We start from the raw sequence: 23,391 nt of genomic DNA, 5'->3' as shown, positions 1-23,391 counted from the left end.
CTTTTGTTGTTCCTGGAGAGCCTGCTGATCGATCTTTTTTCTATCCAGATTTAACTGTTCTTTCAGTTGCTCATTCTGCTGTTTTTGCTCCGCTAGTTGTTGCTCAAGCTGACCGATCTTCTGCTGTTCCACTGCCGTTTGCTCTTCAAGTTGGGTGATCCTTAGATCCTTTTCTTTGATCAGTTGGCTAACTTCAAAGGCCTTGTCCATTGTAGTGGCTGTATAGGCACCTGCATATTGAGATAACTTAGTTAAATCCTCAGAAGGATTGACTTCTGAGTCTTTCCATACCACATTCATAAGTTCAGCTTGAGGAGTTGAGAATGGTCCTTGGTCAATTTTCCTCTTTTTCCTCTGTCTTTTGACCACAACCCTATGCTTTGGACTGTAAAATACATCCAGGGGTGGTATTTCCTCAACCTTCAATACAATCTCTTCAGAAGGATTCTCTGGAATTATTTCAATATCATGCTGAGTGTTAACTGTGTCGACTACCCCTTCAATTGTAATACTAGTAACAATAGGCTCCTGTGTTGCAGGCGATTTTGGTATAATGATGTTTTGGGAGTCATTCTGGTTCTTGATCTGCTGATCGAATTGCTCCCATTCCTTGATTAAGTTGGCATCAATATGCACATCAGTATCTAGGAGCTCGCTGGTCTTTTCATTTGTCTACTCCTTTTCGGGAATCTTCTCAGTAGTGTGTTCTTCACTGTGGCCTTCTTGCTGCACCATAGGGGTAGTGTTCAATAAATCCAGAGGTAGTGTTTGTAACCTCTGTGTCCTGAATTGCATAAACTTATCTATCTCCCTTGCTCCCAATTTGATCCCTGCTAGATGTTTTACCTGTGAAAACGACTTAGCCGAAGCGAACAAGTCATCATAGTCATCTTTCTCATGTTCAAATTTGGCAAGTTTCACCTGAGTGGTAAAGTTGTAAGCCACTTCTTTTGGGTCATATTGTCTCTTAGGGATGACTGCTAACTTCAGAATTTTTATCTTCTTTGCTTCTTTCTCAGCATGTTTGAAATCATGCAGTGAGTAAGTACCACAGCGGAGGGGAAATGTAGGCCACATTTGTTTCTTGGACTCTTTGAGGTTCCTGGACATTCCTTTCTCCGTTATCTGGTAAGCTATTTCTCTAGCCAATAGCTTATCAGGAATGTACAATGGGAGAACATGTGGATCTGTGGTGCTGCCAAAAAGTCTGACATAGGTGAACTTTTCTTCACCAAACCAACTGCCGATTGATGTTAGGTCAATGCTGGCCTCATCGGATAACCGAGGAGCAGGTCTGTTGAATATGGTTTGATGGACAGGTAAAACAAAACCGTGGAAAATTCTATATATATGATCTTTATAATGGGCCTTCCACAAATACTTATGATAAATGTGAATAGGAGTTGGGCCTTGAGGAGTCCATTTCCAACCTAGAATGGGGAAGTCAGAATTGAAACAGATGGTATCCATAATTTAGGCGCTCACATAGAATGGGGGTACTATCCGGGTAGTTACGTACCTATTTATTCTATAATCAAGGATTTGGTTGGCCATTTTATTTGATAAAATGGTTGCCCAATCCATGATAAAAGAGTTAATTGTTGCTTCCATTAAAGGCACCATTTCTATGGAAAATCTAGCTGAATCAGAGGCTCCAAAGAGTCTACATATCATAGCACTAGCATAGCAATAGCGAGATGCTAAGGAGTTCACGGAGTACATACCAGAGGATTCATGCTTATGCTTGTTTGGGAAATGTCTCCATTGCTTGATAGGGTTCGACTCTACCTCGTTCTCCTTGGCGAAAGCTTCTAAAAATGCCTTGTTGTAATGTTTCTCGGGGTCTGGCAAATGATACATCTTGACATCTTTTGCCTTGAATGTCCCGAACATCCTTCCATCGGCTGTAAAGAATGCTTTGTTGGTTATGTTGATACTCTCTATTACCCATCTCACCAGGTCATTGTATGGTAACACTTTCGCACGGGCTGCTATTTTGTGGAGGAAGGAGCTGGCTAAATCCTTAAGAGTATTTTCTGATTTATCACTTGAATCAACCGTTCCTCCTTCTTCTTCAATTTTGGTTGGATCCTCGGCTTCGAGTAGATTATATATGCCCTCCCATGAAGTCTTGCCAAGGCCTAGACAGGTAGTATCAGTGATCAGCACCAACTTTGCTAGTTCATCTTTCGCTATGACGGGGACCTTTACTTTCCGAGATTTCTTAGACATTTTTTCTGGATTGATGATTTCAGATTAGCTCTGCAAAATGAAACAGAAGGACGTAACAGTAGAAAAACTTGTTAAATGCTAATACACAGCACACAAGACTAACAACAATTAAGCATAATAGATGCTACGAATCTAGGATATATTAAGCCACCACGGATGAAATCTTTGAAGGATTCAACCATAACTGCTCCTTAATGATTTCCCCGTAACTTCCAACGTGAAACTTTAATGTCGTGATGGTATGTCGCATCGCAACTTTATAACGATCCTTTTTTAGAATGGGTATCGTGACTTCCTGATCGGCGATTAGCGATAATCGCATATTGCAGATCGGGACTTACAAGTGCCATGCTTAAATGGTTCCTCTGCATGGTTGCGATTGCGATCAGTGGTGAGCTGGCATGGGGAGGCGGCATGCTTTAAAATTGATAAATCGTTTAAATTTTCTTTATAATTGACTTATAACTTTAAACTGCACATGTTCACAATACTTCATATTTATATCCTTTATCGAACGTGTGGTATACGATAATGAAATCGCATCGAAAGATTTCAAAGGAGCTTTCAGGATGTGTCTTATGATTTTAGTGATGCGCGATTGCGATTGGCTTATCGCATCGGAGGTTTTCCATGGAACACTTGGGACTTTTTCTTAAAGCGTGGCGATATGTGATTTTCGATAGAGTTATCACATCTTTATTATACATTATAAAACAATCATCCATCAAATCATACATTACTGGGAAATTGGTCCCATAATATCCAGTCGGAGCCACCATACCAAACGGAAAAGGAGCTGTACTAAGGTCCGGACCGGGTGGTTATCCCCAATGTTGGTGCTAGGATTTTAGAGGCATCAACATTTTTGGCACTAGAAGGAGGGCATGAACTGTGAATGGCGAGCGAATCCAAATCCATAGGCCATTCTAAGAGTAAAACTCCCTCACCATCTCCTCCAACTTCTCCTTTGCATTCTAAATCTCCTATTTTTAAGCGAGAAGTTGAAAAGGAAAATACAACACCCACTGTTGAAAACTTAAACACACCTGACAATTCTTCTCTTGAACCCCCTGAAGTACAGTCCTTGATTCATAAACTCCAAGGGTTTTCGATATCCCAAGAACAGTCTGAGTTATCCCAAGGCAGTGTGACTTCACAATATATTCCATCCCAGCCTCTTACTAGAGCACAGAGTGAAAAGCTTGGTATTCCACCAACTGAATTTCCTTTGCCAAGTTGCAAAAAAGCTAGGAAGACACCTTTAGAGTCTAACAGTGAGACTCTTTCCTCATCATCATCCATTCCATCTAAACCATTGCAAAGTCATCCATCTGTTTCACAACTCCAAATCATAGTCCAAAAGGGTACAGGTACTCCAACATCCTCTACCCAATCACTTTCAACTGCCTCCTCACCTTCTTCTACTATTAGTGCAACAATGGCACAACCTCAACCAAGGCCATGGACCAATCCAGGAGCTATCGCAATGCCTGCACCTTTGAGTCAATTACCAGCCCATCCTGAAAAATGGTTACCAAAATTTAATCCTGACATTGGCATATTAGCAGAAGAACATATAAACAATTTTATGTTATCAATAAACTTGAATGGGGTAACAGAAGAAGACGTTGTTGTTAGACTATTTCCATACACTTTACAAGGAGCAACTGGATCGTGGTATTTTTCATTACCACCAGGATCCATCAATAGCTGGGATGCTTTTCAGGAGCAATTTTTAACCAAGTTTGGAGACGATAGGTCCACAACGACTTTGATTAATGATCTCTCCAATCTGAAATCTGAATCAAAGGAACCCATCAAAGACTTCAACTCCCGATTTAATAAACTGCTGAATAAAATTCCTGCAACATCCAAGCCTAGTGAAGAAGTCCGAAGCGAATGGTATATCTCTGCCTTGCCTTCAAACATAGCCATCTTCGTTGATAGGGTTGCCAAACCCACATTAGCAGAAAATATGAAGGAAGCGATCGCTGTTGAAAAATGTATCATTGCTTTGGAAAAGAAAAACGCTCTTGAAGAAAGAAAATCCAAAAAGGTTACTTTCAAAGATGATTCAAAAAAGAAAGTAGTTAAAGACCCATATGACATGGAAGGTTTACAAAAGGTTCTGAAAACTATGTCCAATGAAATGGTGGAAATAAAAAAGCAGGTAGCTGAAACTTCTACTAAAAAACCATTTAGAAACTTTAGAAGAAATCAGTCAATTGACCCTAAACCACCTAATGCTATATCTAATGCGGAATCAAATCTAGATGATGATGAAGATGAAGACAGAGTTTTATCATCAGAGGAAACGGAAAAGGAGTTGTACTAAGGTCCGGATCGGGTGGTTATCCCCAATGTTGGTGCTAGGATTTTAGAGGCATCAACAGGGCTGAAGTTACCTGACAACTGTCGAATCCATAACACCTTTCATGTATCAAATCTGAATAAAGTACTAGGGCAAAACCAGGTATCTCAAACAGAAATACAAGAGACCGATGAAGAAGGAAGAATTGTCCTAGAACCAGAAGGTATACTCGCTACCCGAGAAAAGGTGTTGATAATATTAGTATCGGGAAAATATCGGCGAGGGTCCAGAAAATATCTTATCGGCAATATCGAAAATATCGGCAAATATCGGCAAGCATAAAAAATGCATAATATATTCATTTTTTTTTTTAGATTTTTAAACATATAAAGCAATAACAACATGAAATAAACACATTGGCACATAAATATGAAGAAAACACTGATATATATGATTTCAAATAGAAATGATATATCAAAGGCGATACCAAATCCTGCTGATCGCTGATAATTGTCCATTCAAGGACTCAAATGTGGAGAACCAATACAAAATAACATCACATATATAAAAGTATCTCATCATCATGAGTTACATGTAGCATAACAAATAAAACTAGCAGCTATCTATCTACTGCCCTCTCCCCCTTTTACGGGAAAACATGATGGGCTGTTTGCCAGGCCTGCCCCTAGTAGTAGAAGGCCTTGACCCTGCCTCTGCACCTAATGTCAAATAATGAGCGCTAGGCATGGAGCTATGCTCTCCTATATCTATAGCAGATGGTGTTGATGCTGATGCTCCCTCAGTGTCCTCCTCCTCCTGCTCCTCCTCTAAGTGCTGCTGCTCCTCTGACTCCGAGTCCTCCTCTTGCTCCTGCTCTGCGACTCTCTCATGAAGGTGATGGGCTCCTCAGACTCCACCCTCCACGGAGACAATACATCAATATTGTCTAAGGAAATGGCATTTGGATCCATTGGTGATTCTATTTGCCTCACTCAAAGTCGGATGTTGTAATGCACATACACCAAATCATTGAGGCGTGCGAACTCCAACCTGTAAGAGTGTCAAAAAAAGTAATGAGTCTTGACTCTTGACTCTTGAAACTTGAACGTCATAAATTAAAAATTAAAAATTACAATAAGTGTAATTGCTCAACTGAAGGCTTGAGTTCAAAGTTATACCTGTTGCGCTTTTTGGCGTGTATTTTCTCAAATACACTCCAATTGCGCTCACACCCTGAAGAGCTACATGTTTGACTCAAGATTCGTATAGCCAATTTTTGCAAATTTGGTGCCCTTGCACCATAGCTTCGCCACCAAATATCTACAACAAAATAATGAAATAAAAAATTCAAAAACTTAAAAGTTAAAACATAATTAAATTCAAATATCTAATTTCTAATGAGTGATGACTTGTCACTTACGTGGCATGAAGAGGGCCCTTTCCCTAATGGCATCATCAAAGTCAAATAGGCCAACACAATCCTGATAACACTGTATCTCGCGATTGATTTTGCTACGAAGCTCAGGATCAGGTACCATCCTCTGAATACAGGAATGGAGCCCTTCCATCACCTCGCCATCAAAATCAAAGTTGCATTTGTATGAAAATGCGGGGTTGAGGAAGAGTGTTGCTGCATGAATGGGTCGATGAAGCATCCCTGTCCACCGACTATCGATCACATCCCATAACATCATCTGCCTATCAAGGCAACCCTTGTTTGCATAATAGGAACGAATGGCCTCCTTGGCCCTATCCATGCCCTCATACAAATAAGGCATTGCAGGCTTCTCTCCATCCACCAATCTAAGAACCTTTACTATAGGTTCGCTAACTGCACATGCTTCTTCTACTCCACGCCAAAATGTCTCAGAGTACACCATTTTTCCAATGGCTTTCCCATCAGGTCTCCTGTTGTATCTACAATTACGCCAATCATCAGACGCAAACATTTGCTTCAACTCGAACTGACATCGAAGCAAAGACTGAAGAGTAATAAAGGTTGTGGCAAAACGTGTGATGGCAGGACGCCGCAACTCCTTGTTTCTAGTGAACCTCCTCATAAGGCTAAGAACAAAAGCATGGTTATAAATAAACTTGGGGATGCTCCTAGCCATATCAACTGCCTCCTTGATGAAGGAGAGTTTCCCCATATCCTCAAGCAACAAATCAAGACAATGCGCTGCACATGGAGTCCAGAACAATGTGGGATGCCTCTCCATAAGCATTCTGCCGGCAGACACATAATTAGCTGCATTGTCTCTTATGACTTGCACCACATTCTGCACACCAATCTCCCGAATGAACCCATCTAACAACTCACATATCGTTGCTGCATCTTTGATATGTTCTGATGCATCCAACGATTTAATAAACATGGTACCTTTAGGACAATGTACCAAGAAATTTAGAAGGGTCCTACCCTTCCTATCTGTCCAACCATCAGACATCACTGTGCATCCATTGACTTCCCATGTCTTTTTCAACTGCGCCAATCTAGAGTCGATGTCCTGTTTTTCTGCTTGAAGAATTGGCCCCCGCAACTCCTCATATGTGGCACGTTTGTACCCTAGGCCCACAACAACAATAGCATCACACATTGGCTACCAAAATGGATTGGTTTTTGTGATGCTGAGAGGTAAGTCGCTCCAAAAAATACACCTCCCCATGACTCTATCTGCTTCTTGCTTCTCCTTTTTTTTAACAAGCGATTTTATGCCAGGTTGTGCTCCAGCTCCTGTTCGTGGAACAAAAAATGATGGCCTCGCACTCACACTTGCAGTAGCATGTGATGGTGTGCTAGTTGTGGAGCCCCTCCCACTAGGGCCACTAGGCCCACTACCCTCAACACCAAAATCAGGAGAAGATATCCCGAAAGATCTACCTGCACGTTCAGCTTTGTTTCTTTCCGCCTCTTCCTTCTTTCTGTCCTTTTCTTCAATTGCCTCAAGAGATTTTTGTATAAGCTCCGGACTAGAAACTGTACAAACCCCAACATCATGTCCACTGAGTCTAGCAAGATGGTATTTCAGTCGTGTAATCCCACCTGTCATCTTGTCCCCACACAATTTGCATGTAAGATATGCACGATTTGTCCCACCATCAGGGCTCCCATACTCCCAAAATGGGTCCAAGGCTTTTGGCATATTTGTATTTTGTAGTGGGCTAACTCAAAAGGAAACCTAGAGCACCAAAAAAAAATTGGAATTAGTAACTTAATAAGTAATACGAAATTTTCAAATTACAAATAACCACATCATTTTACAAAACAGTTTTAACTTTTTTTGCTACATTATTTGCAAATTTGCAATTTTGCAATGGGCATGAAAAAAGAGCAGACTTAAAAGTTAAGAGGGCAGTGAGCTTGTATCATGCAATAATTGCCACTTTAACCAAAGATGCCAACTTCCAAGCAATGAAAGAGCCTAAGTTCTAACAATGCAAATGATATGCCAAGGAAATGAGGTGACTGTATATCACTGTTACGTAATTAATAATAATTAATTATTAATTAATAATTATAGTTATAGTATAACCAGGCCTAGTCATAGAAGTGTAATACAAGTTGACTGTTGAATACTCTTGAACAAAAGAGTATGAACATGTTGTAACGTGAGGTATCCAAATGGCAAATGAAACACATAGCAAATTGGCACGGAATGAGAACAATTTCTTTCAGAATTATGCCAAGCATGGGAAAAATATATAACTGTTATACCACTGCTGTAGGTGCATAATGCATTATTAGACTTCATAGCACAGAGAAAGTTACATCTTTAACCAGCAAGGCAGGGTGCAATCTTTGAAGAAGAAGGCAGCACCTTTTGAGCTGATGGAGGGAGGATTTTGATGATTGCATCGATATGGGAGAGAAAAGATGAGGTTTCCAACAGTACTTCTTCAAACTTTGATACTTATCCATGACAACATGTTTTTAGCAGTTGAAAAGGTTTGGATCTTTGAGAATATCATCATCCTTCTCTTCATCTGAGTTTTTGTAAGCGTTATCATTGGCTTCTAAGATCCATCAGGTAGACATTCTTGAAGTATGTTGAAAATAGAAGAAGTCAGGAACTTAGATAATTGTGGGCATTCTATTAAAGTGTATAGGCCTGAAATTTTTGTTCTTCGAGGGTAATCAAATATTTGACGGTTCAATATCCCCATGGGCCAGCATTATACCTATTGAGAGGTTTTAGAGGCGTACAAGTTAGCTAAACGTTGTCCGTAGTTTGCAAATGGTTTATACACTTTTTCATTCCATTCATAAACTTGACATCACATTACTGATGGTTTATGTAGTTTGCAAATGGTTTATAACTTTATAATTTAGACCTGCTGTAGGTGATACCACTGCTGTAGGTGACCACTTTTGTATTTGTAATATTGTATTACGGTTTACCTTGACAGTGATATCAATATGAAGTTATTTTCTATAAATATGTGTGGTATTGCTCAATGCTAATACACCATTTCTCTTGTGCAGTTCTGAGTTCGGTGAAGTTGCACCAGATTTATTGAAAGATTATAACGTGCCACATTTGTTTCAAGAAGACCTGTTTGATGTTTTGGATAATTCCAAACGGCCCCCATTTAATGTTTGGATTCTTGGAATATATGTTTGTTCTGAGAATCACTATGTTTTGCAAACCCTTGCAATTTGAAATGCAAAACAAAAACCAAGCAAAATGATTGTAGGGAACCGGAAGAATGAGAATCGAGATTGTCTTACTGTTCTTGGCACTTGCAGCTTAGAGAAATCTTCGTTGTTGGTGGCAAATTGGCAATAATGGCTTCAAACCCTCCTTGGCAGCAACCACATTCCTTCTCCAGCGCTCAGAAAAACAAAATGACTTGAAAAAAACCAAAAATCGAATTATATAGGCCGCGCGGAATGATTTCAGTGTCACCGGCGATATTTTCCGTTGCGCGATATTTTCCGAGATATCGCCGAAATATCGTAAATCTCGCGAGATTTTCAAAACCCTAAAATATCGCGATATTTGGTCGGCGATATTTCGGCTCGCCGAAAATATCGCGATATTTCAAATATCGCCGATAGCTCGGCGATATTATCAACACTGGTACTATGTTCCAAGTCAATAAAGGAGTACCTCGTCAAATGGAAGAAATTACTAGAGGAAGATTCGTCCTGGGAGTCAGAACGTTTTCTTTAGCAACACCCGACGATACCCATGCTTTGAGGACAAAACATTTTTAAGGGGAAGGCAATGTTATGAATTTAAAATTCATAACAATTTGATATTTTAATATTATTTTAATTAATGCAATAATAAATAAATAATTTTGAATCATTAAATTAGTTGTTCTAAATGAAGAGACAACAGTCCCAATGGACATGTCTCTTTGAATAGGCATGGGCAGTCAACTCCTATTTATGGAGCACCGCCACAACCTTGTAATCATCAATTCATTTTCAATAAAATATATAAAAATTACATAAGTCAATTATGTTTCAAGTTATTGAAGTCTAAGAACGAAGCGTCCAGATCATACGCTTCATGATCCATTAAAGAAAGTATAAAAGCCATGTTACATGATCAAGATTTGCCGAAGTTTATGTGGGGTGAAGCTACTAAGACAATTGTATACATACAAAATCGAAGTCCCCACAGATCACTAGATAACATGACTCCCGAAGAAGCATTCACTAGGAAGAAACCAAGTGTGGACCATCTTTGAATTTTTGGCTGTCCTGTCTATATTCATATACCGAAAGACAAGAGAAAGAAATTGGATCCTTCAGGCATGAAAGGAACATTTGTTGGCTACAATAATACTTCAAAGGCATATAGGATCTACATAAAAGGACACCGAATAGAAGTTAGTCGAGATGTGATATTTGATGAAAGTATTGCATTCAAGAAATCAAAGGATCTCCTGATGGACTCTGATGATGAAGAACTTCCTATATTTGAAGAGGAAGGTACAAGGGAGGAAGAAGAATCAAATCATGAAGATGAAGGTCCCAGTGAACTAGTGCAACCAGTGGTCATCCCTGAAACTAGAAAGAGACCTAACTGGTTGAAGTCTACTCTACTAGATGCAGAAGGTCATGGAGCAGTCAAAGGCACATTCAGGGAAAGTAAGAAGCCCAAAAGATATTCTGGATATGTAGCCTATATGATGAAACTGATAGAAGCAAAAACATCCACCTTTGAAAAAGCTCTCGCACACCTAGAATTGAAGGACGCCATAAATGAAGAGTATCAATCGTTAATGAAAATTGGAGTTTGGGAGATCGTGCTTAGGCCTGAAGACAAATCTATGGTAACTTCCAAATGGCTCTACAAGATTAAACATGCAGCGAATGGAATTATTGATAAATATAAGACAAAATTTGTGGCTAGGGGCTTCTCTCAAGAAGAAGGCATTGACTATGAAGAGACATATGCACCCACAACAAGGTATACAACTATACATTTGTTGGTCTCTTTGGCAACATTGATGGGATGGAACATCCACCAAATGGATGTCAAGACTGCATTTCTGAATGGCACCATTGATGAAGAAGTCTATATAGAGCAACCCTTGGGATTTGAAGTCAAAGATAGAGAGGCTTATGTTTGCAGGTTGAAGAAGGCATTATATGGCCTTAAGCAAGCACCAAGGGCATGGTATGCTAGGATGGATGCATACCTACAAAGATTGGGCTTCACAAAGAGTTTTGTTGATCTGAATCTCTATATCAAGGTTGTGAAGAATGAGCCTGTTATCATTCTTCTATATGTGGATGATCTTCTCTTGACAGGTGTGGAAGGTTGAATCCAAGAGTGCAAGAAGCAACTAGCAACAAAATTTGATATGAAGGATCTAGGGCTGATGCACTACTATTTGGGACTGGAAGTTTTGCAGGGCCCTGATGAGATTTATCCAGGTCAAGGAAAGTATGTGATTGAGATGCCTACGAGGTTTGACATGATGTGGATCACAAACCTATGACAACCCCCATGATCACAAATTTGAAGAGGCTAAGAAGTTCCGAATCAAGCCCTGCGGATGTGACCAAGTATAGACAACTAATAGGCTCAATGATGTTCTTGGTGTATACTTGACCAGACATATGTTTTGCAGTGAATGCTCTCAGTCAGTTCCAAGTTGAGTTGAAGCATGACCATTGGATAGCAGCCAAGCATATACTGAGATATCTGCAAGGAACAATCCACTACTTCCTGAAGTATGATAAGAGAAATGATATCCACTTGATTAGATATACAAATTCCGAGTGGGGGGGCAATGAGCAACATGGAAGAAGCACTACTGTAGGATGTTTCCGTTTGGGATCCTCCATGATCTCATGGATGAGCAAAAAGCAATAATCAATCTATTTGAGTAGTGTTGAAGTTGAATATATTGCAGTCTGTGAAGCAGAGAAGCTGTCTCTGGTTGAGGAAGCTGCTGTCTGACTTGTTTGAAGGACCAATGGACCCTAGAGTGATAAATTGTGACAACACCAACTATATAAGGTTGTTTGAAGACCCAATATTTCATGGGAAGACAAAGCATATAAACAACAAGTATCACTACATTTGAAAGGTGGTACAGGATGGTGTTTTGCAACTACGGTATATCTTCATTGATGAACATGTAGCTGACATCTTGACAAAATAGCTTCCTAATAAGAAGCTTGTGTATTTGAGAGACAAGGTTGGATTAATTGATATGTTCTCCCTAGTTGAGAGGGAGAGATAGACACATCATTCTTGTCTTCACTTGGGAAGAAAGAATGGAGGATTGGGTAAGCATCTGACATCTGATACTCTTTGAGGATGAGATATGGCATCCAAGATAAGAGTAGTCGTAGAGGACCGATATTCTTTGAGGACTGGGAATCCAAGATAAGAATAGTCTTGGAAGGTCATAGCCTGTGAACACCCGGGTAGGGTATGTACCTTGAGAGACAATGATGAAGGTGTCTATAAATCATTGGTCTTGCCAGCATTGTGCTCTGATCTTGTGGAGAGATAAAGCTGTTAGTCAAGGCCTTGCTATGTGACAATGCTAGTTGATATGATGCTAAACAAATAGGTTACCAATCCGACTCTCCTTATGAGATCTCTTGAGATTGAGAATGTCCATGTACCATTTATGAATACCTCCCTAGTTAAGAGGGAGTGTTGAAAAATGTGTAGCTAGGTTCGGTCTTAATAAATATGAAATGTGCTTTTGATTCTTGTATATTGTAAAATGAAAGAAAATTTATTATTGCTATTTTGAAGCATGGTTTTCATGCTCAATGTCTTTTATTTTAGAGGTCAAGCACTGATTGAGTGCTTCTAGGGTTTGTCTTAGGTCAAGAAGTCAAAAGAGTCATTGTCATATGTTGAAGACCCCGTTGGGCACATTATAACTTGTAAATACTAAAAAGAATTATTAACACCATGGTGAGACTTAATGGTGTTAAAGAGTGACTCCATACAGGTTGGTTGAATTTCAAAAATATTTGTGGAAAAAACCTGTTATCATTTAATAACCAACGTTTCGGACTAACTAAGTGAGTCCATCATCAGGGCTGTAATCTGCATTTTGAGAAGAGAGAGCGTGAATGCTTGGAGCAATTTTAGCTCTTGAGATTCTCATCTTCTCAAATTTTAGTGCAATGTTCATTATGTCTTTTCCATGGTGAGACTCAATGGTGTTAAAGAGTGGCTCCATACAGGTTGGTTGAATTTCAAAAATATTTGTGGAAAAAACCTGTTATCATTTTATAACCAACGTTTCGGACTAACTAAGTGAGCCCATCATCAGGGTTGTAATCTGCATTTTGAGAAGAGAGAGCGTGAATGCTTGGAGCAATTTTAGCTCGTGAGATTCTCATCTTCTCAAATTTTAGTGCAATGTTCATTATGGAAGAGACATAGGGATTCTGTGCCCTGTGCATTGTCTGGATTCTAGGTTGGCCGCTGTCTATGTTACAATTCTGGAGATGGTGATATAGAAACACCAAATCCCAAAAAAGTGGATACCATCCATGACGTCTTAGAACCATCATTACTTGAGCTGTGGAGAAAAGGAATGATTCCGAATTTAATTGCCCTGCTCGTCCACACACCCTCTGCTGCAATCCTGGTTTGGTCTAAAGATCTCCCACTAGTCTTTTCTATGAGGGGTCAACGTCATATTGATGTCCTTCCAGGTTCACCCCACAAACCTTGCATGAGGCACGTCTCATTAATTTACTACTCTAGCAATTAACCATATTTATTCTAGCACAGTTATTGATACGACAGGTCCTACAAATGGAATGCTTTAGTCGAATAAATTTAAGAGGTTGTTTAGTGCCTTTACAATAACAATTTCCTTGTCACTTATACATTCCATCTTACAAGAAAAAGGAGACGAATCACAAAAACACAAAAGAAGGTAACAAAAACCTTGGGATGATTACTCTTTAGAGAAGTGCCAACATAGCATTTGTTTACTTTTCTAGATAAGGTAAGGAAATATAACTATATTATGTTTATAGGTGGCACAAAAGAGTAGGTTAATGGGAGTAGAAAATATAGCAAGTCACATACATGTGGGATTGACAAGGATACTCTTGGATGCCAAAATATAAATAGATATTGTAATATTTCTAATAAGAAAATACAGGAAATAACAGAGGCTATGAACTAACTACAAATTACAATCTCAAAAACATGCAAGCACATGAATTAAACACCAGAAATATAAACCAAGCTCTGAGCCATTTTATTAAATATGAGCAAAATGGGTACAATATATAGTAATAGTAGAACCTGGGTTTGCTACAAGCAAGCAAGGCAAAACTCAGTTGATTATAATGAAGCCCAAGTGTTGTAGAAGCTCCTCCCCAATTTTTGCATTGACCCAATAAATTTCTGTTGCTGCTGCTAGATTCGAAATGGAAAATTTGCCCTCAGAAGTGCTCATAAAATTTTGAGAAATTAGCTGGTGCACTTTCTCAACAAGGCCAACAAAACCTAAAAAGGGATTGGCCCCAAACCAACTCTCCAGGAAACCAACAAAGTGGTGCAAATTGCCAGTTGACTAGTAAAACACACTACTGAAAGAAAGTGGATTTCTAGCCTAACTACCGCCTGAATTAGGCTAAAAGTGCAGCCATAGACTCCTCTCCAAATACCCACAAAAAAAGGTTTGGGTTGACTTCATGTGGCGAGAGAGCCAACCAAATAGTGCGAGTGGCCCTTTGGTTGACTACATGCATTGTTGTGAAATAATTCTTCAAAAACTCCCAATTCCTCCATTGAAATGCCACTAATTTTCCACACAAAATCCCTTCCTGAATCTACCTTCTCCTCCAGCGAATCTCTTTCGGAAATTAGTTTCCCTCTTCCCCTATGCAAGCTTTCTCTAGTGAGCTCTGCGCACTGCTAGAATGGATAAATTCTGCCCACCAAATGGCCAAGACTTCTGCCCTGCAAAACACTACCAAAATTCCGGTCTTAAGGTAGGAAGTCTCTTTGCAAATCACCAAATCTCTCGACTCACTCTTGCCAAAGAAATTTGTGCTCCACAAATTGCCTCTACACCTAGGAAGTGCACAGAACTGGGTGAACACCTGCAATAAAGCTCTGTGGAATTCCTCAATTGGACTCCCCAAATTTCCTCACTAGGGAGACAGTCGGAGTTCTTCGAAATGAGGGTGGAATTCCACTTGGAACTCTTGTGCTAAACAACACTTCTCCTCTTGTGCTAAACAACTCCAAGAGATAATAATCTAATGTGAAGTGTAATAGAAAAAAATATAATCCACAAAATGAGTCCATCCTCTTATTATTTCTCCTCATGCCTCTAGACTCCTTTTTTAATATTATTTTATTGGTGGGGGCCATTTTCACTAAGTTACTTTTGCCACCATTTAATAAAATAATAATTTGCCGCTATTCTCCAATAAAATAATACTAGCCTCCTTTCTCCAATAATATTTGCCCCTTTTTAATTAATATTACTAAAATTGGGCAAAATTCGTTAGTGACTCCCATTCTCACAAAATTGGGGATATTATAGTCCTCCTCACCAAAAATTACTTGTCCTCAAGCAATGCTCGGACAAGCGCTCCCTCTCTCTGTTGACCTTAACTGTCACTGCAAACAATACTGGGGTCCCAAATGTGCCACTGAGTCACCCTAAATTCGTGCACCATCCTGTCATAAATGAATCCCTCGATACTAGGGTCTCATGCTAATCTAAAAAAGATGCCACCATGTTGACGCTGTGCCACTCTAATTACAACTGGCTGCCCATCGTGCACATACCGTATCCTCCTCTCTTGGAGCGTGATGGTGAAATATTGATAAAGACCAAATACATCTTGCCCAAGCATCTCCACGATGCCAACACCTACCCATCCAAAGCTAACCCCGAACCTATGCAACAACAGGGAAAGCCTGCCTCACCATATGATTAAGGTCTCCGCGAACCCCCATCTGTCAACCCAAGAGTGAACTAGATCACTCTCTGCCATGACTCCGCTCATCACGAGACAGAGTGATCTGTCAACCAACTGAATCCCTAGATCCCATTAGCAGACCAACTGCAGCACAACTTTGAGAACTGTTGGAATCCATTTGTGCCTCGTCTCTAATACCTGCATGCAATCAATATATAGGCTCCATATATCATGAACTAATTTGATGCATGCTAAACTGCCTTGTGCTTTCCCATTGTGTAGTATTGTGGACCACTGGAAACCACATGTGCCAATTAGCTACCCCCTGAATGGAACCAATAGATGGGGTATCTGATGTTCGCAATCGACTCAGTGTATATGTATCCATCCTGCTCTTGCCAACCATCATCACTAAGTCTACCATCTGCCCTCTCGATAATGTGCCAATACAATGTCTGGAGCTCGAACACCCACTGGAAAACTACCTCAGTCATACACAGTATCCTGTGCTCATGCAAGATTCCAACATGCCTTGTCGAAAGAGTGGCACATGTCTCCCTCGTGACCATCTCCCTAGGTGTAGGCTCAATGATGAATGGTATGCCACCCCTAGAGAAGATCACCTCATCTCCCAGCCTTTGGCTATCAACTCAAGCATTGACCTTTCTCCTCCACTAGAGAATATCTATCGTGCCCCTGAGGCACCGAATCTCATAGCGTTGTCTTGGGAAAATCCCTCAGGTCCTGCTATCCACATCGTGGGTCTGGATTGAATACAATAAGGCTCCCCTCAATCGCACGTGGTGCCAATGATTGGAAGATGCGTGGGTTCCGATGGGCATGATCAAGAACCCGTGTGGATGCTCCCGACCCATGCTGTGATCCGATGGGCATGATCAAGAACCCGTGTGGACGCTCCCGACCCATCCTGTGACCGATCTGCTCTCCCAACCTGGGTATGTCTACCCCATGGCATGTCTGACATCCTCGTCAAGGAATCTCCTTGCTAGTAGCACTCCCTCAGTCCTCAGTGTAGCCCTGCACACTACTGCATATAACCATGTATCCTTGTGTCCCCTTGCGTACAATTGCACCTAATCACACATCTCTGTGCACCGTTGGACCCTGTTACATGTTGCTGCATCATCCCAGATCAACTGGTATTCCTTCTGTATTGATGTGTCTTTCACTCTGAGGAAATGCACTGTGATGTGAACCACTCCTACACCACGGTGCAACCCTGCACACCACTGCACATCTCTGTGCTCCTCCGAATAGTGCTACACATCGCTGCATACCCTTATATACCCATGGATATCAAGGTCGAAGACTGAGTCCATAAGCATCAACCCACATCTTGTCAGGGTCGCCATCTCTACTACCACACCTCCATAACCTTGGATGAGTGGACCTTCCCTCCTGATCCTCTCATAGAGATCTGACAGGAAAACCTCCCTAAGTGCCAGTGGCGGTGTCACTAAGGTGTTGCTGCTCTATGATCTCTGTGCCACACATATTCGTGGAAAATACTCATCCCCATACAATGCTCTATTTGGTGGTCGACCTATGCCACCTCCTCCAATTAGCCCTTGCCAGAGTCTGCTGATCCTCCTACGACCCCATGTCCGGCCAACCTGCCATGGCAACTCACGGAATCTACCTGCTCCCCTGCCAATCCATGCTGTCAGTAGGGTTGTCCAAAATTCCGATGGAAATATGAAAGTGTGTATGCGCTCAAGCACTGGATCCATCACAAAGTTGTTGCTATCACTGACCAAATCCCTGATGTGATGCGGGTTCCCACCTGGATCCCAGTAATAGTCTAGTCCTGGAGCCCCTCTAGTAACCCACGACCCTTGCGGAACTATGGCCAGGGATATATCCTGAGTCCTGACACCTCACCCACTCCACAAGGTATCAACATAGAATCTCTCACCATCCAAGCCCAAGCGAGGAATTGAATGCACGAACTCCTGTACACAAAACAAGCCCTCCATCTTGTGAATGTTGCACCCTGCACAACTCATGTTGCCTCATCTCACGATCTTGGTCAACACATAAAATCTGTTGAGGTGACGTTGCCTCTCCCTCTACAACGTGCAGAGGCAACCTACTAGTGCTACAAGCCCCATTTATGTATGTTTGAAAAGGGCTGTTCTGATGCTGCAATGTGTACTCTAGTTGTACCATTAAGGAATCCAATCTCTCCTCAACATGAGTCAGTTTGGTCGCTGACTTGGCACAAACTGCTCTCATGCCCTCCATCTCCTTGTTCTACTATAGAATGGCCTCTCGTACTGTCATGGCCTTCTTTTTCAATGCTAGAAGGCTGGCCTGGAATTGATGAAACTGTTGTGGGCGACTATCATCTGTAAACTCAGTAATATTTTTGGACCCCTCTGTGTCTTCTAGCACCTTGTCTACAACAAATATGTCTCCAGGCACCTCATCAATTTGTTGTGGGCAACCATCATTCGAAAATTCGGTCATAGTGCTGGGTACCTCATCAACTTTCGACACCTCATCCATGGGTGGCACCTCCTCAATAGATGGCCCTCTGAGTGTATGCTCTACTCTCTCCACTAAGGTGTCAACCGGAGCTAGCAAGGGGATCTCCAACAAGGGTGACACCCGCATCTCACTAGGTATATCTACATGCTCCTCATACCCCTGCATGTCCTCTGCCTCATGCTCAACCTCCTCCTCAGGCTCCTTATAACTAAAGCTAGGTCTCCACTAGAAGAAGCACCCTCTAGTCTCACCCTCTAGCTGCCCCTGCCTTGTCCACTTCGTTTGAGGAAGTATATTTCCCTGATTTTGTCAACTTTCCCCGCATAGTGTGAATGGCTGCACCTCATGGCCTGCTGCACCTCTAGTGTCACTGCTGTATGGATGTGGTTGGCTTTGGTTTGTCACCTTCCTTAACTGGGCCAACCTCTTGTCGTTCCAGTAGATTCCACCCTAGAATTCTTGCATACTAAATCTTCCTTGAGCCATGGGTTTGTCTAGGGTTTCACCCATCATTGTGCATACATGCTCAATACCTTCATGATCTTGCTAGCTTCCCCACAATTGGCCAAGATCATGCTCTGATACCATTGTAATATTCCTAATAGGAAAATACAGGAAATAACAATGGCTATGAACTAACTACAAATTGCAATCTCAAAAACATGCAAGCACATGAATTAAACACCAAAAATATGAACCAAGCTCTGAGCCATTTTATTAATATGAGTAGAATGGGTACAATAGATTGTAATAATAGAACTTGGGCTTGCTACAAGCAAGCAAGGCAAAACTCAAGTGATAATAATGAAGCCCAAGTGCTATAGAAGCTCCTCCCCAATTTTTGCGTTGACCCAATAAATTTTTGTTGCCGTTGTTAGATAGGAAATGAAAAATCTTCCCTCAAAAGTGCTCAAAATTTTTAGAGAAATTAGCTAGTGCACTTTCTCAACAAGGCCAACAAAACCCAGAAAGGGATTGGCCCCAAACCAACTCTCCAAGAAACCCACTCTAGTAAAACGCACTACTGAAAGAAAGCAAATTTCTGGCCTGAATACTGCTTGGATCACGCTGAAAATGCAGCCACAAACTCCTCTCCAAATACCCACAAAATAATGTTTGGGCTGATTCCGAGTGGCGAGAGAGGCCACCAAATAGTGCGAGTGGCCCTCTAGCTGGCTACATGCACTGCTATGAAATAATGCTCTAGAAACTCCCAAATCCTTCGCTGAAATGCCACTAAAATTCCACACAAAATCCCCTCCGAAATATACCTTCTCCTCGAGCCAATCTACTTTGGAAATTAGTTTCCCTCTTCCCCTATGCAAACTTTCTCTAGAGAGCTCTGCGCACTGCCAAAATGGAGAAATTCAGCCCACCAAATGGCCAAGACTTCTGCTTTGCAAAACACTACGAAAATTTCAGTCTCAAGGTAGGAAATCTCTCTGCAAATCACCGGATCTCCCGACTCACTCTAGCTGAAGAAATTTGTGCTCCATAAATTGCCTCTGTGCCCAGGAAGTGTGCAGAACTGGGTGAAGATCTGCAATAAAGCTCTGTGGAAATCCTGAATTGGACTCCCCAAATTTCCTCACTAGGGAGACACTCGAAGTTCTCCGAAATGAGAGCAGAATTCCACTTGGAACTCCTGTGCTAAACAACACTTCTCAGAAGATGTAATGTGAAGAGTCATGGTGAAAAAGGTAATCCACAAAATGAGTCCATCTTCCTTCTATAATTTCTCCTCATGCCTCTAGAATCCTTTTAATATTATTTTATTGGTGGGGGCCTTTTTTTCTAAGTTACTTTTGCCACCATTTAATAAAATAATAATTTGCCGCTCTTCTCCAATAAAATAATACTAGCCACCTTTCTCCAATAATATTTGCCCCTTTTTAATTAATATTACTAAAATTGGGCAAATCTTTTTAGTGATTTCCATGCTCACAAAATTGGGGATATTACAGATACAAAGTCAAAATGAAAGAAAAGTGAGTAAGAAAGGATGAATCAAGAAGATAAACCCTAAAAGGCCTTTCTCCACACTAGATATAGAGGTTGAGATAGAGAAATGTGCAATGATTCATCATGTCCATTAAAAGGTGTAATGTAAAGAAATAAAGTGATTTGTAGAAGAATCACAAGAAACTTGCCAAAATATAAATAGATACAATGTCAAAATGAAAGAAAAGTGAGTAGGAAAGGGTGAATCAAGAAGATAAACCCTAAAAGGCCTTTCTCCACACTAGATTTAGAGGTTGAGATTGAGAAATGTGCAATGATTCACTATGTCCATTAAAGGTGTAATGTAAAGAGATAAAGTGATTTGTAGAAGAAGAAGAAGAAACTTTCCTATAAATTAGAGTAAGTATTATAGAGAAGTAGGTACAAATTTGTCTAGTGGCACTGGCATGTGCAGTCCTGGTATAATAACTTCTTGGTTTACAAAGTTCCTGGGGCAATGCAAATGTATTTGGCTGGTGAACTCTCAAAGAGTAATTAGACCAAAATGTTTGTTATTTTTACTACTAACGAACATGTGCTTATGCTGGTTATTTTGCTTGAAAGGTGTTCTTAAATTGTTTGTGCTCAACAAACTTGAGATATTCTAGTTGAAAGTAATCCCATAAAACAGGAAGATGTATTTGAGTTTGATGGACAAGTAAAAAAGAACAAAGCAGTCTAATAAAATAATGTTATAACAATAACAAAAACATGTATTATACTAACATTATTAATCGGTTCATAGATTCCATAAACATTATGGTGGTTGGATTCATCTATGCATATGACTTATGGCATTCTGGTAAATAAAATTTTAGATGGAGGTTGAATATATAGTTTGGTGATGTATGTCCTATTGATCGCAAATTAGAGTTTTTCTTGCCTATGAAATATCTTTTAGACAGCTTTTTTATTGCACATTTTTAAATAAGTCAGTAATATCGACTCTGGTGTTAAAGATAACAGAGAATAAAGTTGGATTTTGCATGTCCTATTGAAATTGCAAATTGCATTTTTTTTTTCTCCCTTTGAAATATCTTTTAGATAGCTTTTTTATTTTTTTAAACGTTCTTTTAATAAATTTGTAATATTGACTCTGGTGTTAAGGATACCAGAGTATAAAGTCTTCATTGAATAGCTGCACAAAGTAATGATGTTTATCGTGTAATATTACCTAGTTCCCTTCTAGCACCATTTTGATTACAGCCTTATGTTTGGTGTAACAGAATGCAGACATTGATGGCTTTGGTGACTTTGGTGTAGATGTATATGCTGATTCTGAACCGTGCCTTCCTGAAACATGCATGGATGAAAGTGACATGGTGGGAATAGTCAACAAAGAAGATTTGGATAGGGACAGGCAAAGGTCGAATTCCTATTTGTTAGATATTTAGATATATTCTATACTGAAAAGGAAGAGAAAACCAAGCTAGGTTCTGTCTACAGAATTTCCTGATTGTTACTAAACTGCTTTGTCATCTTCAGAGTCAGAGGCAGTTGATGGAAAAGAGATTGGCTTAGAACTATTTACTACTGCTTAACATCAACATGGATAATTTCCTTTAATGTATAGTTCCTGAGTTATTTTATTTAAATAAGTTGGCTTTGACCCACGTGGATTTGAACCTTGAATCTCATAGTTTTACATAATACTATCGCCAACTGCCCCCCATGTGCAATGTATAGTTCTTGTTGATGTCAGGCTTTGTTTGCAAATCCTTTGATGAGGTTATTTTTTCAGCTTAATAATGCTTTGTAGAGTGACATTCTTGAGCTATTAACTCAGTTTAAATTTAAATATTAATTTGGGATAGAGGCTAAAGATGGTTATGAACTGCAAAAGTACAAGCACCAGACTGGGGGAGTGTCAAAGACATCTTTAGCAAAGAGTAATAATGGGAAGTGTAATGATGCAGATTGTACAAGGAATATCGTGAAGCACCAAATAACCAAAAATGGTTAAAAAGTAGTGAGGATGAGATGGATGGAAGCAACGTACAATGTCAATCAGAAGCTTTGCTAACATCTAAGCCTGGTTTTACATAATACTTCATAACATGGAGATCGCCAATTGAGCTGCCCCCCATGTGCAATGTATAGTTCTTGTTGATGTCAGGCTTTGTTTGCAAATCCTTTGATGAGGTTATATTTTCAGCTTAATAATGGGAGGTGTAATGACATCATTAGCAAAGAGTAATAATGGGAAGTGTAATGATGCAGATTGTACAAGGAATATAATGAAGCAGCAAATAACCAAAAATGGTTAAAAAGTAGTGAGGATGAGATGGAAGGAACCAACTTACAATGTCAACTAGTAGCTTTGCTAACATCTAAGCCTGGGATGAAGTCTGTGATGAGATTTGTTTAGTCAATTGGTTAGGGTCTCTGAGTTTTACACTGCCTAATCAGTCTTATAGTGTTTACTTGTTCACAAGGCCTATTGTGGGCATGAACTGCCCAGCAGTTAAAAGGAGATGATGAATTTGAAGCTGGCAGTTTTGGATGATCTATTTTTGGGGATTGTTTGCCGACAATGTAACATCTTGCATGGGATTAGTGTAAGTCATCCTTGTGTTTGAGGATTAATGCTACAATACTAGGAGTCAAGTTTGCAAAGAAATCCAAAAGAACCTTTTCCCTTTCTGCTGAAGCTACAAGAGTGGCACCATAATATTCAAGAATCCCTCTACAAACCTGTTTCATATCCAACTAACCCAAGAAACTGTTAACTTTTCCTTTATTATTATTTGGGGGCCAAATGGCCTAGGTTTCAATCTTCTAAATCAACCTATTACCTCCTAAACTCTCACTTATATGTGTAAAAGTCCCAAGCACAAAGGGAAAACCCAGGGGAAACTTAGAGGAGCTACCAATTGTCACCTCAGTAACTTGCACTCTCAGTTTAGGTTCACTCTCCTCCAGCACAAGGGGGGTTATTTCCAAG

The 23,391-nt window shown here is 40.2% G+C and overlaps 1 protein-coding gene across 2 annotated transcripts in view; it reads left to right on the top strand.

Moving 5' to 3' along the window:
* LOC149251825 (uncharacterized) overlaps positions 1-23,391 on the top strand; it is a 200,148-nt gene that overhangs the window by 55,419 nt on the left and 121,338 nt on the right. For both annotated transcript variants that reach the window (XM_089459587.1, XM_089459586.1), the window contains exon 4: positions 21,674-21,813. In XM_089459587.1, the coding sequence (XP_089315713.1) occupies positions 21,674-21,813 (140 nt within the window). The remainder of the gene's footprint in view (positions 1-21,673; positions 21,814-23,391) is intronic.

Source organism: Pinus tabuliformis, chromosome 7 (genome assembly GCF_031772625.1).
Source record: "Pinus tabuliformis cultivar Carrire ecotype Pingquan chromosome 7, CPIR1, whole genome shotgun sequence".
Taxonomy (NCBI): domain Eukaryota; kingdom Viridiplantae; phylum Streptophyta; class Pinopsida; order Pinales; family Pinaceae; genus Pinus; species Pinus tabuliformis.
The sequence above is the reverse complement of the archived record's forward strand: the minus strand, read 5'-3'. Positions and strand labels throughout refer to the sequence as shown.